This window comes from Mus caroli, unplaced genomic scaffold, assembly GCF_978045245.1.
Source record: "Mus caroli unplaced genomic scaffold, Mus_caroli_1 scaffold_1, whole genome shotgun sequence".
In the NCBI taxonomy this organism is placed as follows: domain Eukaryota; kingdom Metazoa; phylum Chordata; class Mammalia; order Rodentia; family Muridae; genus Mus; species Mus caroli.
In genome coordinates, this window is record NW_028227256.1 from 90,029,988 (window position 1) to 90,043,251 (window position 13,264).

The 13,264-nt window shown below is 37.7% G+C and overlaps 1 protein-coding gene across 3 annotated transcripts in view; it reads left to right on the forward strand.

Moving 5' to 3' along the window:
• The window catches only part of Septin2 (septin 2), a 31,867-nt gene that overhangs the window by 840 nt on the left and 17,763 nt on the right, over positions 1-13,264 (forward strand). For all 3 annotated transcript variants that reach the window (XM_021168253.2, XM_021168261.3, XM_021168286.3), the window contains exons 2-3: positions 8,960-8,990; positions 11,197-11,317. In XM_021168253.2, the coding sequence (XP_021023912.1) occupies positions 8,982-8,990; positions 11,197-11,317 (130 nt within the window). In that variant the 5' untranslated portion in view covers positions 8,960-8,981. The remainder of the gene's footprint in view (positions 1-8,959; positions 8,991-11,196; positions 11,318-13,264) is intronic.

The window sequence follows — 13,264 nt, forward strand, 5'->3', positions numbered from 1 at the left end:
TCTTAACCCAGTTTACTTCTCGTGTCTGGAACGCAGTTAATCTCGCACATTCTCTGTCTAATGCTTATCTGTTGTGTAGTTCCTGCTCGCTGCTTGTTGTTAGGACTCTCACTGGATTCGATATCCTTTAGACGGATTAAGTGTTTCTCTGGCGTCAAATATTGGGGTCCCTACTGTCTATCAAGGGATTTAAGTTTTAGGTTCTCAACCGGGCGTGGTGGCGCACGCCTTTAATCCCAGCACTTGGGAGGCAGAGGCAGATGGATTTCTGAGTTCGAGGCCAGACTGGTCTACAAAATGAGTTCCAGGACAGCCAGGGCTATACAGAGAAACCTCTCGAAAAGCCTTAGGTTTTTTTTTTTTTTTTTTCCCTTAGTAGTGAAAATTGTTTTAGTATCTTAGATACATTTTTAAAATCCGTCTTGTTAACATAAGGAAAAACAGAGTTTTGAAGGGGTCATAAAGGCTGTTTCTTCATGATGCTTCTAATTTGAGACTCCTTATTTTCAATGGCTTTTTTGGTAGTTGCCATTCAGGATTTCTTTGCAATACTCAGCATTCAAACTGTCAGTGTGTGCTGCTATATCTAATTTTTGGGATGATTTTTTTTAGTTTTAAAAGTTGTCCTGATCCTTTTTTATCATTTTTCCACCTAGGTTTCCCCCCCCCCCCCCCTTAACAGAGCACCACAGGTCAATAAAGAACTAGAGCTTCTCCTTCTGAGTTAGCTGGGTAACCTAGGGAAAGGAGGTGGGGCCTCCTTCTATTATCAGTGAGTGTAATTCAGCTCCCTTTGTTTGTGGCTTGCTGCTCCAAGCTCCATTAAGAGTGTTGTCTTGCATAATGTGCTTGTACAATCTTCAAATCTAAGAAACCTAAATGGCAAGAGAGTCTAGGCTCTTTGGATAAAAGCTCTTCAGGATCCTACACTGAGGAGTCTTTGGAGATTAGGGGTAATATATACAAATGTAAAACTTTGTGTACATGAATGATGGTTCCTATTTAGTATTCCGTTATTATAAATGCCACTTGCAAAAATAGGTTTTGTTCACCTAGTCATCTTTTGACTCATAATTGGGTAATAGTGTTACTCTCTGAAATAAAGAAGCTGTGGGCCAAGTGTAAGGAACTTAGTAACTTCTGACATGTGAAATCTGCAATGTGGAAGAATAAAGTTTTAGTTTGACTGTGTACCTTAGATGTGGGGGACCTAACTGATCTGCGCTCTGTACCTAGCAGTATGTTAATGGACAAGGTGTTCTCACTAAACCCAAGTGCTTCAGAAATTCAGTATTCACCTTTCAGTTAACATTTGGCATTACTAGGAATGTGTAGTTAGTTCACTTGGTCAAGTGCTTGCCCTGAATGCAAGATTTCTGGTTCCTTATTACATGTCCCCCCTCGCCCCCCAAACAACAAAAACTAAAACCCCTTTTTATTATGTTTAATACATTGTTAGAAAATCATTGAGACTAGAATACAAGCTAGGTTTGGGTATAGGGTAACATTCATAGCCTAGCAGTCTCTGTATTGAAGAATCATTGTATGTATTCTCCATGTCTGTTCTTGTGTTGTGCATCAGGATGCTTATTATTTATTTATTTATTATTTTATTTATATGAGTACACTGTAGCTGTTTTCAGACACACCAGAAGAGGGCATCGGATCCCATCTGAGCCACCTTGTAGTTGCTGGGAATTGAACTCAAGAATCTCTGGAAGAACAGTCAGTGTTCTTAACAGCTCAGCCATCTCTCTAGCCCTCAGTACTTATTGAAAGAAAGGAAAATGATATTGGAAGTTATTCTTTGGTCTGAACTGACCTAGGACCTCAAAATGGCTGCGGACTTGGGTCAGTAAGCTAAGGAGATACAGAGATGTAGAAAGCTACCCATGACATTCCCTGTATATGGTGGCTAGAAATAAATGACATATAATAGTAGTGAAGGCAAATCTCCACATTTCTACTCTCAAGTGTTTATCTTCCCATTATTTTATCCAATGCCTAAAGAAAGGAGACATACCATAGGGATTCTAGTTTAGAATCGAATTAATTATACCAATTTGGGAGAAACAAAATGACTTGATAATTTTAGGGCTTGCTTTTTTTAAATTCTGTATCTGTTCATAGCCAAGTATAGTGTTGTATCCCTGTAATCTCAGCATTTGGGAGACTGAAATAAGTTAGCCAGTTTAAGTTGAGTTTTTATTATAAAGACTCTTAAAACCAAACAAGACAAAAAACCTAAAATGTGTTCCTGTGCATTTTAGTGTTTTGAGACATGGTTTCTTTGTTGCCTATACTATTCCAGAACTCATAATAATCCAAGTTGGCTCACATTTGGAATCCTTGTACCTCAGCCTCCAGTGCTGTGTTACCACACCTGGTTTGCTTTTTATTTTATTCTTACTATTTCCCCCTATTTCCATTCCTAAATGGGATAGGCAAAACTTTGAATGCTGGCATTCAGCTTGTATGTAGTAAGTACACTTATCTAGCATACATGAAATCAGGAGCTTACTCTTCTAAGTACCAGACACAGACAGTGCACACAATCACAATTCAGAAAGAAACTTTCAGTTTTGAGACATGGTCTCCCTGTGTAGTCCAAGCAGCTTCCAGTTTGCAATCCTCCTGTCTTTTGAGTGCTAAGATTACAACGGTGCCCCACCACAGCCAGCTAGAAAGAAACTTTTGACTTGCTATCTATCTTTTGTAGCACCTTACCAAATAAATTGTCATATTCTAAAGTTTTGTTTTGTTTTGTTTTTTTGTTCTAGCCCAGTTTGGAACATCTCTCTTAATGATCTTATGACAGTCTCTCAGATAGAGATAGAAGGCTTATATTCCTCTTAGCCTGTTTTACTGTTGGCCTTTTTTTTTTTTTTTTAAGATTTATTTATTGTATGTATATGAGTGCACTATCTGAATGTACACCTGCTACCTGCATTCCAGAAGAGGGCATCAGATCACATTGTAGATGGTTGTGAGCTTAACTGTTGAGCCATCTTTCCAGCCCCAGGCTTTCTTTTTTAGATCTGGTCTCTTTATAAAGTGGCTTTGACTGTCCTGGAATTCACTGTGTAGACTAGACTGGCCTCAAACTCACAGAGCTCCCAAGTGTTAGGATCAAAGATGTAAACCAGCAAGCATGGCTACTGTTGTGTGTATGTTTTTTTGTTTTTTTTTTTTTAACTCAAGTATTGTGTGTTTTTGTATATTCAGCCCTGTCTGCAAGGTAGTTTTGTTTCATGAGCCCCCCCCCCCCCCCCCAGACAGGGTTTCTCTGTATAGCCCTGGCTGTCCTGGAACTCACTTTGTAGTTCATGCTGGCCTCGAACTCAGAAATCCACTTGCCTCTGCCTCCCGAGTGCTGGAATTAAAGGCATGTACCACCACGCCTGGCATTGATGCACTAATCTTTTTTTTTTTTTTTTTTTTTTTTTTTTTCCGAGACAGGGTTTCTCTGTATAGCTCTGGCTGTCCTGGAACTCACTTTGTAGACCAGGCTGGCCTGGAAGTCAGAAATCCTCCTGCCTCTGCCTCCCAAGTGCTGGGATTAAAGGCGTGAGCCACCACGCCCGGCTCTGATGCACTAATCTTAATAGAGTAGTATTAAATAATTATAATAAAATTGCAATATGTAGATGCTACTTTCATTTTTACTCTAATGAAAAAAATGAGGCAGTTGGGTATGTGGTTACATTAAACAACTATAATTAATTTCTAATAGAAATAATAGCGTATCATTTTTAGGATCCATGTGCATATTGAATTATAAATGAAGTGTTGTTCTAAGATTTGCTTCACTGTAATTCAGGCAAGCTGGAAATAAACTAATATTGGACTTGAGTGTTAATTATTGAAATTGAATAAAGGTTGGTACCTGAGGATTTATTTTATTCTGATATTTTAGGTGTGCTTGAAGTTTTTCTTCAGTGTTTTAAAGTAATTATAAGAGTAATGAACTTTTTTTATCTAATATTTATTTCAAATAGATTTAATATCCTCTTTTATAAACATTGTATTTTTGTGTATATGAGTGTTTTGTACATCTGTGTATCACATTTCTGGTGCCCAGAAAGGTTAGAAGAGGACATCGGTCCCCTGGAACTCAAGTTACAGAGTTGCATGTCATTGCTGGGATCAAACCTGGGTCATCTAGAAGAGCAGCAAGTGCTCTTACTTAACCTGGGAGCCATTTCTTCATCCCCTAGTTTAAGGAGTCTTATTGTTTAAGGAATAGTATTTGGGAAATAACCCTGAATTGTATACAAGCAGTTTCCTTGGGGTTTTCGTGCAGAATGATCGCTGAATTTAATTAAATGCCTCATTGGTATCTGTTTATATATGGTTTTCTCTTAATTTGTTATAGTCATACTTTTGATACATTACTAGAATCTAATTGCCAGCAAATATTTTTAAATTTTGTATTTATATCTATGAATGAAACTGATTTGATATTTGTTCTTTCTTTCCTTACTGTGGGGCCTTCTTTCTTCCTTTTCCATCTGAATTGTTATTGAAATTATGTTGACTTCACAAACAAACCAGAGCACTTCCCTTTTTTCTGCAGTGGCTTGAATAGTTAAAAGACTTCGTTTTGGTCTCTTCAGAGTTTCATGCTCTTTTGCTTTAATTCCATCTGGTGTTGGCCCCTTTACATTTCTAGTTTAGGGGTGTGTGTGTGTGCTTTGATTTCTTCATTTCTAGATTTTTTTTAATATTTATGTATTTGGGGGGAATGGGGCATATGCTCCTTGTGTGCTGAGATTAGTGGATAACTTGTTGGAGCCTATTCTTTTTCCTTTACCATGTGGATCCCTGAGATCTAACTCTGGTATTCAGGCTTGGAGGCAAGACCCTTGTAACTATGAGCCATCTAGCTGGCCCTATTGCTGGATCTTAGTAACATCAATTCTAGTTTTTGTTGTGTTTTGGTAACACATAGCATAATATATAATTGTGGCCTTTTTATAGTCTGTATCTGTGATTGTACCTTCTTTTATGTTTGTTCTCATTTCTTTAGTTGGATTCATATGAAAAATTTGTTTTTGTCAGTCATGGTGGCAGATTCCTTTAACTCAAAGAACTGGGGAGGTAGAGGCAAGTGAATTTCTGTGAGTTAGAAGCCAGCTCAGTCTACTAGTGAGTTTCAGGACAGCCAAAGCTACATAGTGAGACCCTCAAAAACAAGATCAAGAACTTATTTCAAAGATTTAGTTTTTGGATTTACTTGTCCTTCTATTTTTAGAATAATTTCATTTTTTTTCTTTATTAATTTCTTTAGAATTTTTTTTATCATTTGTGGATATTTTTAGGGACAAAACTTCTTTCTTTCATTTATTACATTCAGATTGCAGTTTCCCATTCTTCCTCTCCTCCCAGTTTCTCCCTTCCACTTCTCTCCCCCAAATCCACTCCTTCCAGGAATATCAAGCAAGCATGGCCTATCAAGTTGTGATAGCTCTAGGTACCTCCCTCATACATATTAAGGCTAGATAAAGAATAGGGTCCCAAAAGCAGGCAGAAGGGTCAGAGATAGCTCCCACCCCCAAGTTCCACAAGAATAGCAACTACACACCATAACATATATGCACAGGAACTAGGTCAGACCCATATAGGTTCCCTGACACTTGGTCCTGTCTCTGAGCTCCCATGAGCCCAGGTTAGTGGGACAAAATTGCTTTATTTGAACTGCTACTGATAAAACTATGTAAAACTCAAGTTTGAGTTTGTCCTGTAAATGTAGACCTCTGCATCTCTCCCACCCCAATTCCATTGGCTCCTAGAGACAACTTGTGGTTTTTGCTTTGGGGATTTCCTTAATCCAAGAGTTCAGAATTGTTCCAGCTCTTTGAGAGTTTGTTTTCACCTTTTGTTTAAACAGATCACTTGTTGAGAGTATTGATTACAAAAAACTTTCAGGCTAGACATGGTGGTTCATACCTTTAATCCCATTACTCTGGAGATAGAGGCAGCAGATCTCTATGAGTTTGAGGCCATTCTGGTTTACATAGCAAGTTTCAGGATCATGAGAAACTATCTCTAAAACAAAACCCTAAAAATAATGAAAACTTTGACGATTTATTAATACTTTTAAAGTGTAGGCTATGTGGTTTTAGTCATTCTGTGTTCCATAAAGCTTCTGTATGTCAGTTAAGCAAGACTGGTTGTATTCCTGCCTTTCTGCCCTTGGAATACTGTTTAAGTTGATTGGAACGTGTCTTTGTCTTTGCTTTATGGTTTTATCTGTGCTCAAGTATTTGGACAGGGCTCTGTTATATCTTTCTTACAAAAATTTTAAATGACTATTTCTTAATGCTTTTTGCATTATCGAGTTAATATGATAACCTATACATGTATATTTGGAGCACAACCGTATCCATGAAATCCCAAGTATATTCCATGTGTTAACTGTTAAGGAAGTTAGATATCGTTTATTAAAATCAAAATAACTTCACAATCTTGATCTTTTTGACTCATGGAAGGTGATAAAAACAGTGAGACTTTGATGCTGTGGACAGGAGTGGGGTGGGAATTGGAGAAGAGCTAGTTTTCCTGCTACAGTAACTTTGAATTTCTCTCTTGATGTTTTTGTTCAACGTTTATTTTGACTCTTTACAGAAGACAAAACAGTTTTTAAACTATCTCTGATCTTATTTTTCCTTCACTTAAAATTCTACATTTACATTTTACATGATTAATAGCCACAATTTGTGGAAATGAAATCCTTAATTTTCACTGCAGGCCATTGGCTGGTAGGAGGAGAGACCCCAGCTTATTCAGTCCTAACTCCTCTGTATTTCGTGTTTCAAACTACACCATGAATGCAAACAGCTAATGGTAACATTTTTCCCCCTGTTAAATAGAGGAAATCATGTAGAGAATTCTAGTTCTTCATATCACTTTCCATAGCCGGGTGTCTGTTATCATTCTTTTTATTATGTAAGTTAAAAATGTTCTCCATATGCTAGTATATAAAAGCACATAGTATCTACTTTTTAATGAGAATAGCAGTAGCTGCATGAAAGAGATGTTTTGTGTACGAGTCAAGCTGTTGGAAGAAAATTATTTCTGACTAATTGCAGAACAGATATTGTTTGCTGGGCAGGTGAACTATATTGGAGAAGTTGTAATCACGTCCAGTTCCACTATAAGAAATAACCATAAGCATGAGGTGTATACATTTATTTTTATACATGATTTTATACATGTAGCTATTTTTCTTTCCATAAAAATGCTATTAAGCTGTATACACTGTTTTCTATCCTACATGTTTCATATAGAAGTATACTGTTAACATTTTCTCTTGTCAAGTACTCTTCTATGACTTAAAACAACAACGGAAACTGTCCATTTGCCTCTGTTGGCTTGCTCTGTTTGTTTATCCCAATATATATTTAAGGAGGACACCTTTTTTTCTTTTTTTCATATTTATTTTTTCAAATTTCACCTTTTTGTTTGTTTGTTTTTCGAGACAGGGTTTTTCTGTGTAGCCCTGGCTATCCTGGAACTCGCTCTGTAGACCAGGCTGGCCTCGAACTCAGAAATCTGCCTGCCTCTGCCTCCCAAGTGCTGGGATTAAAGGCGTGCGCCCTGCGTTTCACCTTTGATTTGATGTCAGATTGTTATTGGTAGTCTCCTCTTTCTGTGTATTCTGCTTTGATTGAGTTGCTGCTTGTTACTTTCATTGTTTATTTTTTAAGACTTTAACAAGACAAATACTGGCCCAGTGTTGCTAGGGATCCATAATAGAGAGATCCTATCCAAAAAACAAAAAACAAAAACAAAAATCCAAAAAAACCCCACAAAAATCAAGAAAAATATCCAGGGGTGGCCTTGAATTCACTTTCCTCTTGCCCCAGCTTTCTCACAGTTGCGGTTACAGGAACGGACCATCGTATATAGTTTTACATTTTTCTGTTGATTTGGGGTTACTGCAGTTTTCCCCTGTTAGTGACTACCTTTCCTATTATCTCCTAACTGGACTATTTTTGCAGTCAGGGTGTAGCTTCTGGCAAATCTATATTCCATCTGACCTATTTATCTCTCTTTTAGAAGGTTTTAGTTCTTTATATTCACTCCTACTCCTAACTTTCAACTTTGCTGACATAGTTTAATCTATTTAGTTGTTGTCTATTAATAGCATTTTTCAAGGATGCCCTTTCTATCTAAGGGACCTTAATTCATTCTTCTGATACACAGTTCCAGATAGCTGGCTAATGTATAGACTGGTATTTGTTTTTGACAGGAACATTTTGTTTGGTTGTGAAATTTGTGTAACAATTCAGCTCTGGGGCTAGAGAGGGTCTCAGTGGTTAAGAGCACTTACTGCTTTTTTGGAGGACCTGGATTTGGCTCCTGCATCTACATGGTGGCTCATAGCCATCCATAATTCCAGTTCCAGGGGATCTGACACCTTCTGACCTCAGAGTTACCAGACAGGCACATAAACATTAAAATTTTCAGTCTGTCCTCTTTACTTGTAAATGTGCTTCATGTTGTACCTTGTGCCCCAGTGCCAAAATTTAGTTTCCAAGTTATGCTAGTGATCTTTCAGTCAGAGATAACACACATTCAGGATACAGGACTCTGGGTACAGTGGTATCCTGTTCTCCTTGAAAGGCTTCAATTAAAATAGAGATATGAAGTAGGTTGTCATTTTATCCCATCCCATCCCTGATGTCTAGAATATAATCAGTACTGAAAGAATATATATATAAATATGTATATATTTGGAAATATACAAATATATGTCCAGATACTTTTGTCAGCTTATTTAATTTTTTTCTTTATATTGAGTAATCTGGGGCTATGTTTGAGATTACTGAGAAGCTAAAGAAACAAAAAAGAAGGTAAAGAAGGTAGATGTCACATATCTATCTTCCTGCGTCAGTTCATGTTGTTAAATATGCATATATAAAGTCAGACCTTTGTCTTTTCTTTTTTTTAACAGATAGACAGGAAAATCAAGAAAGATGTCTAAGGTAAGGTCATACAGTTCATGTATCTATGGTGTAATGAGAAATTGTTTTAAATGTTCAGATACCTAAAAAGGATTTCTAAGATAAACTTCTGATTTTGTATTATTCTCAAGTTTTGAGTTGCCTTCTTTACCAAAATCTTAAATCTGTATGTTGATGTGAATCCTTTTGACCATCTGGGATTTTTTTCCTATACCAATCAAATAGCTATTAAGAATTCTAATAATTCATATGATTAAATTAATGGGGCTCTTAGACATGCTACATGAGTTTAGATTAGCCCTTATAAATTGTTTGTTCCAGAGCCCTGATATAAATTAGTTCTAAAGGACATAAGCTGAGAAAGTGGAACTTGTAGTTAAGACTGAAGGTTAGCTTTGCCTTTTATTTGTGAGTCTGAGTGTTTATTACTATCCAATGACAAGCCATAATATCAGTTACTGCTTTTTATACAAGTAATTTGAATCAGAGATTAAATAAAAGAGTCATCATTCTATGACCCAGAAATAATCACTATGAAAGTTTTAGGTATATTTTTGTATGTATGTACATGTGAATGGATGTTATAAATGTAATCGTAAAATAAATGCTATTTTACAACTTTTCTAATTTAGTTCAAACAATGCATTAACATTTTTTCACTTTTAGTTTGCTATTGCATAAATTGTAGGATTTAAAAGGTGGGAGAGGCTGCGTGAGTGCTTGCATGCATGTGTATTCAGAAACTGGAGTTCAACCTTGGGTATCATTCCTCACTGTCCATCAGTGTTTTGTTTGTTGGTTGGTTGGTTGGTTGGTTGGTTCTCCCTCCTCTCTTTTTAGGTGTGTTGGGGGAGGAGGGAGAAAGACAGAGAGACAGACAGATCTCTCTCACTAGCCTGGAGCCTCAACTATATCCACTTGTCGTCACTTGTCCAGGGCTAAGATCACAAAGGCTTTTTTTTTATTAGCACCATGCCCAGCTTTTTTGGTTTTGTTTTTAATTTGCTTTCTAGTGATTGACTTCAGGTTGTCAGACTTGCAAGGCAAGTACTCCATCTTCTCATCTCCGAGATTGTGCTTTCACTGTTGATTTACCACATCTTCCATCATCTTTAGCCTTACCAGACATTCTTTCATCAAGAATACAGAGGTCATCAGGCACGGTGAGGCTTAAACAGGAAGACTGCAAGCTCCAGACCAGCCAGGAATATGTAGTGAGCCTGTCGAAAACAAATAACTAGATATTTCAGGGTAGTCCACTGTGGGCTTAGTTTTTTTGTCTGATAGTTTTTTAACCTGAAATCTCAACATTCCTCTCCTAGATTCCCTGCCTTTCTCTAGATAAAGCTCTGTGTCATAGATGAAGAATAGCAAGAAATGTCCTACTCTCAGATGTTTTCACAGAGCATCATTCCTGATCCTGGTTGTAGACTAGTCTTTAGCTAAGTGTTCAATGAGAGGAGTCAGTTTTTTTTAACTATTTATCTCAAGCCATAATTTGATTTATTTCATTGAGATAAGCTAGTCATACATATTTTTTTTTAAACTTTTTTTTTTTTTTTTTTTTTTTGGTTTTTCGAGACAGGGTTTCTCTGTATAGCCCTGGCTGTCCTGGAACTCACTTTGTAGACCAGGCTGGCCTCGAACTCAGAAATCCGCCTGCCTCTGCCTCCCGAGTGCTGGGATTAAAGGCGTGCGCCACCACGCCCGGCAAGTCTTACATATTTTACATAGTTAAATTGCTAAACAGAAACTAACTATCAAAATATTAATTATGAGTCATAATATAAGGAAGAAATTAGATTGGCTTGTGTGTGTGTTTAACGATTTAGTTATTTTTATTTTATGTGTATTGGTGTTTGGCCTGAGTGTATGTCTTTATTAGGGTATTGAATCCCTGGGAGCTGGAGCTATAGACATTTGTGAGCTAGCATGTGGGTGCTGGGAATTGACCTGGCTCCTCTGGAAGAACATCCAGTGATCATAACCCGCTGTGCCATCTCTCCAGCCTCAAATTGTGTTTTCTTTAATCCACTTAAGTGTACAATTTTCTAATAAAAGTATAAGTTTTGAAAATGGTGTTTTATGGAGTTTCTTTTTTTTTTCCCCCTTTCTTTAATTTGTGAGAATTACTGATCACCTATGTTTTCCACAGGTCTGATAATGTTATAAAAGCAATCATTAAGGTGTTTATTAGCTTATTTTGTATTTTTTAATCTTATTTTAGCAACAACCAACTCAGTTTATAAATCCAGAAACTCCTGGCTATGTTGGATTTGCAAATCTTCCCAATCAAGTTCACCGAAAATCAGTGAAGAAGGGGTTCGAGTTCACTCTGATGGTGGTTGGTAAGAAGCTAGTTTACTAAATGTCCCCTTTTTCCAACCTACGAAATGCATTGGCCTTACCTGTAATGTAAGGGAGAAAATTTCTTTTGCAATATCAACTCTGGAACTTAATATGTCTTATGTTTTGGTCAAGATATCATATATACTCACACATATATTCAGTAAATTTTGCTCAAGAGGAAAACAAGATTTTTATGTAATTTCTTTATTCATATACAATGAAAGTTTTTTTTGTTATAAATTTTTCCATTTTTTATTAGGCATTTTCTTCATTTACATTTCAAATGCTATCCCAAAAGTCCCCCAGACCCCCTCCCCCCCAACCCCCCTACCCACCCACTCCCACTTCTTGGCCCTGGCATTCCCCTGTACTGAGGCATATAAAGTTTGCAAGACCAAGGGGCCTCTCTTCCTAATGATGGCCGACTAAGCCATCTTCTGCCACATATGCAGCTAGAGACTTTGAGCTCCGGGGGTACTGGTTAGTTCATAATGTTGTTCCACCTATAGGGTTACAGACCCCTTTAGCTCCTTGGGTACTTTCTCTAGCTCCTCCATTGGGGGCCCTGTGTTCCATCCGATAGCTGACTGTGAGCATCCACTTCTGTGTTTGCTAGGCCCTGGCATAGTCTCACAAGAGACAGCTATATCTGGATCCTTTCAGCAAAATCTTGCTGGTGTATGCAATGGTGTCAGCGTTTGGAGGCTGATTATGGGATGGATACCTGGATATGGCAGTCTCTAGATGGTTCATTCTTTCCTCACAGCTCCAAACTTTGTCTCTGTAACTCCTTCCATGGGTGTTTTGTTCCCAATTCTAAGAAGGGGCAAAGTGACCACACTTTGGTCTTCGTTCTTCTTGAGTTTCATGTGTTTTGCAAATTGTATCTTTTATCTTGGGTATCCTAAGTTTCTGGGCTAATATCCACTTATCAGTGAGTATATATCATATGAGTTCTTTTGTGATTGGGTTACCTCACTCAGGATGATGCCCTCCAGGTCCATCCATTTGCCTAGGAATTTCATAAATTATAATTAACTTTTAAAATAGTCACCAGTGATAGTTGCCCCCTAGTATTCTCAACCCTTACCAGGATTTTTTTTGGGTTTTGTTGTTGTTGTTGTTTCTTTTTTATTATTTGTGTGTGTGTGCATGTATTTAATGTGCACAGAGGCACACTTGTGTAGAGGTGGTTCTTGACTTCCATCTTTATATGGGTTCTAAGGATAGAACTCAGGTCACCAGGCTTGAGTAGCAAGTGCCTTTACTTTCTAAATCATATTGTTGTCCCTCACTCCCCTTTTAAATCGTTATAGATGGATGTTGTAGAAATGATGTGACTTTCATGACTAGGTCATAAAAGATACTAGAGGAAGCTAGCTGTCCTGACTTTATAAAGGCAGGGGACTGAGCCTGCCAATAGCCTTGTAGATGACCTACTTCAGAACACCCTCCAGTCCCAGTAAGGCTTCCTGGCATGTCTGCTATCCCTGCTGACACTGGCCACTATCCAAACCAGAAGGATCTTAAAGACACTGTTACTGTTAAAGGCTGGGCATGGTGGTTGCATACCTTTTTTTTTTTTTTTTTTTTTTTTTTTAAAGATTTATTTATTTATTATATGTAAGTACACTGTAGCTGTCTTCAGACACTCCAGAAGAGGGCGCCAGATCTTGTTACGGATGGTTGTGAGCCACCATGTGGTTGCTGGGATTTGAACTCTGGACCTTCGGAAGAGCAGTCGGGTGCTCTTACCCACTGAGCCATCTCACCAGCCCGGTTGCATACCTTTAATTTCAGCACTTGTGAGGCAGAGACAGGAAGATCTCAGTGAGTTTGAAGCCAGCCTAGTCTACATAGTGAGCTCTGGGACAACCAGGACTACAGAGATCTTGTGTCAAAACAACAACAACAACAAAAATAGACACTGTCAATTTTAGTGACAA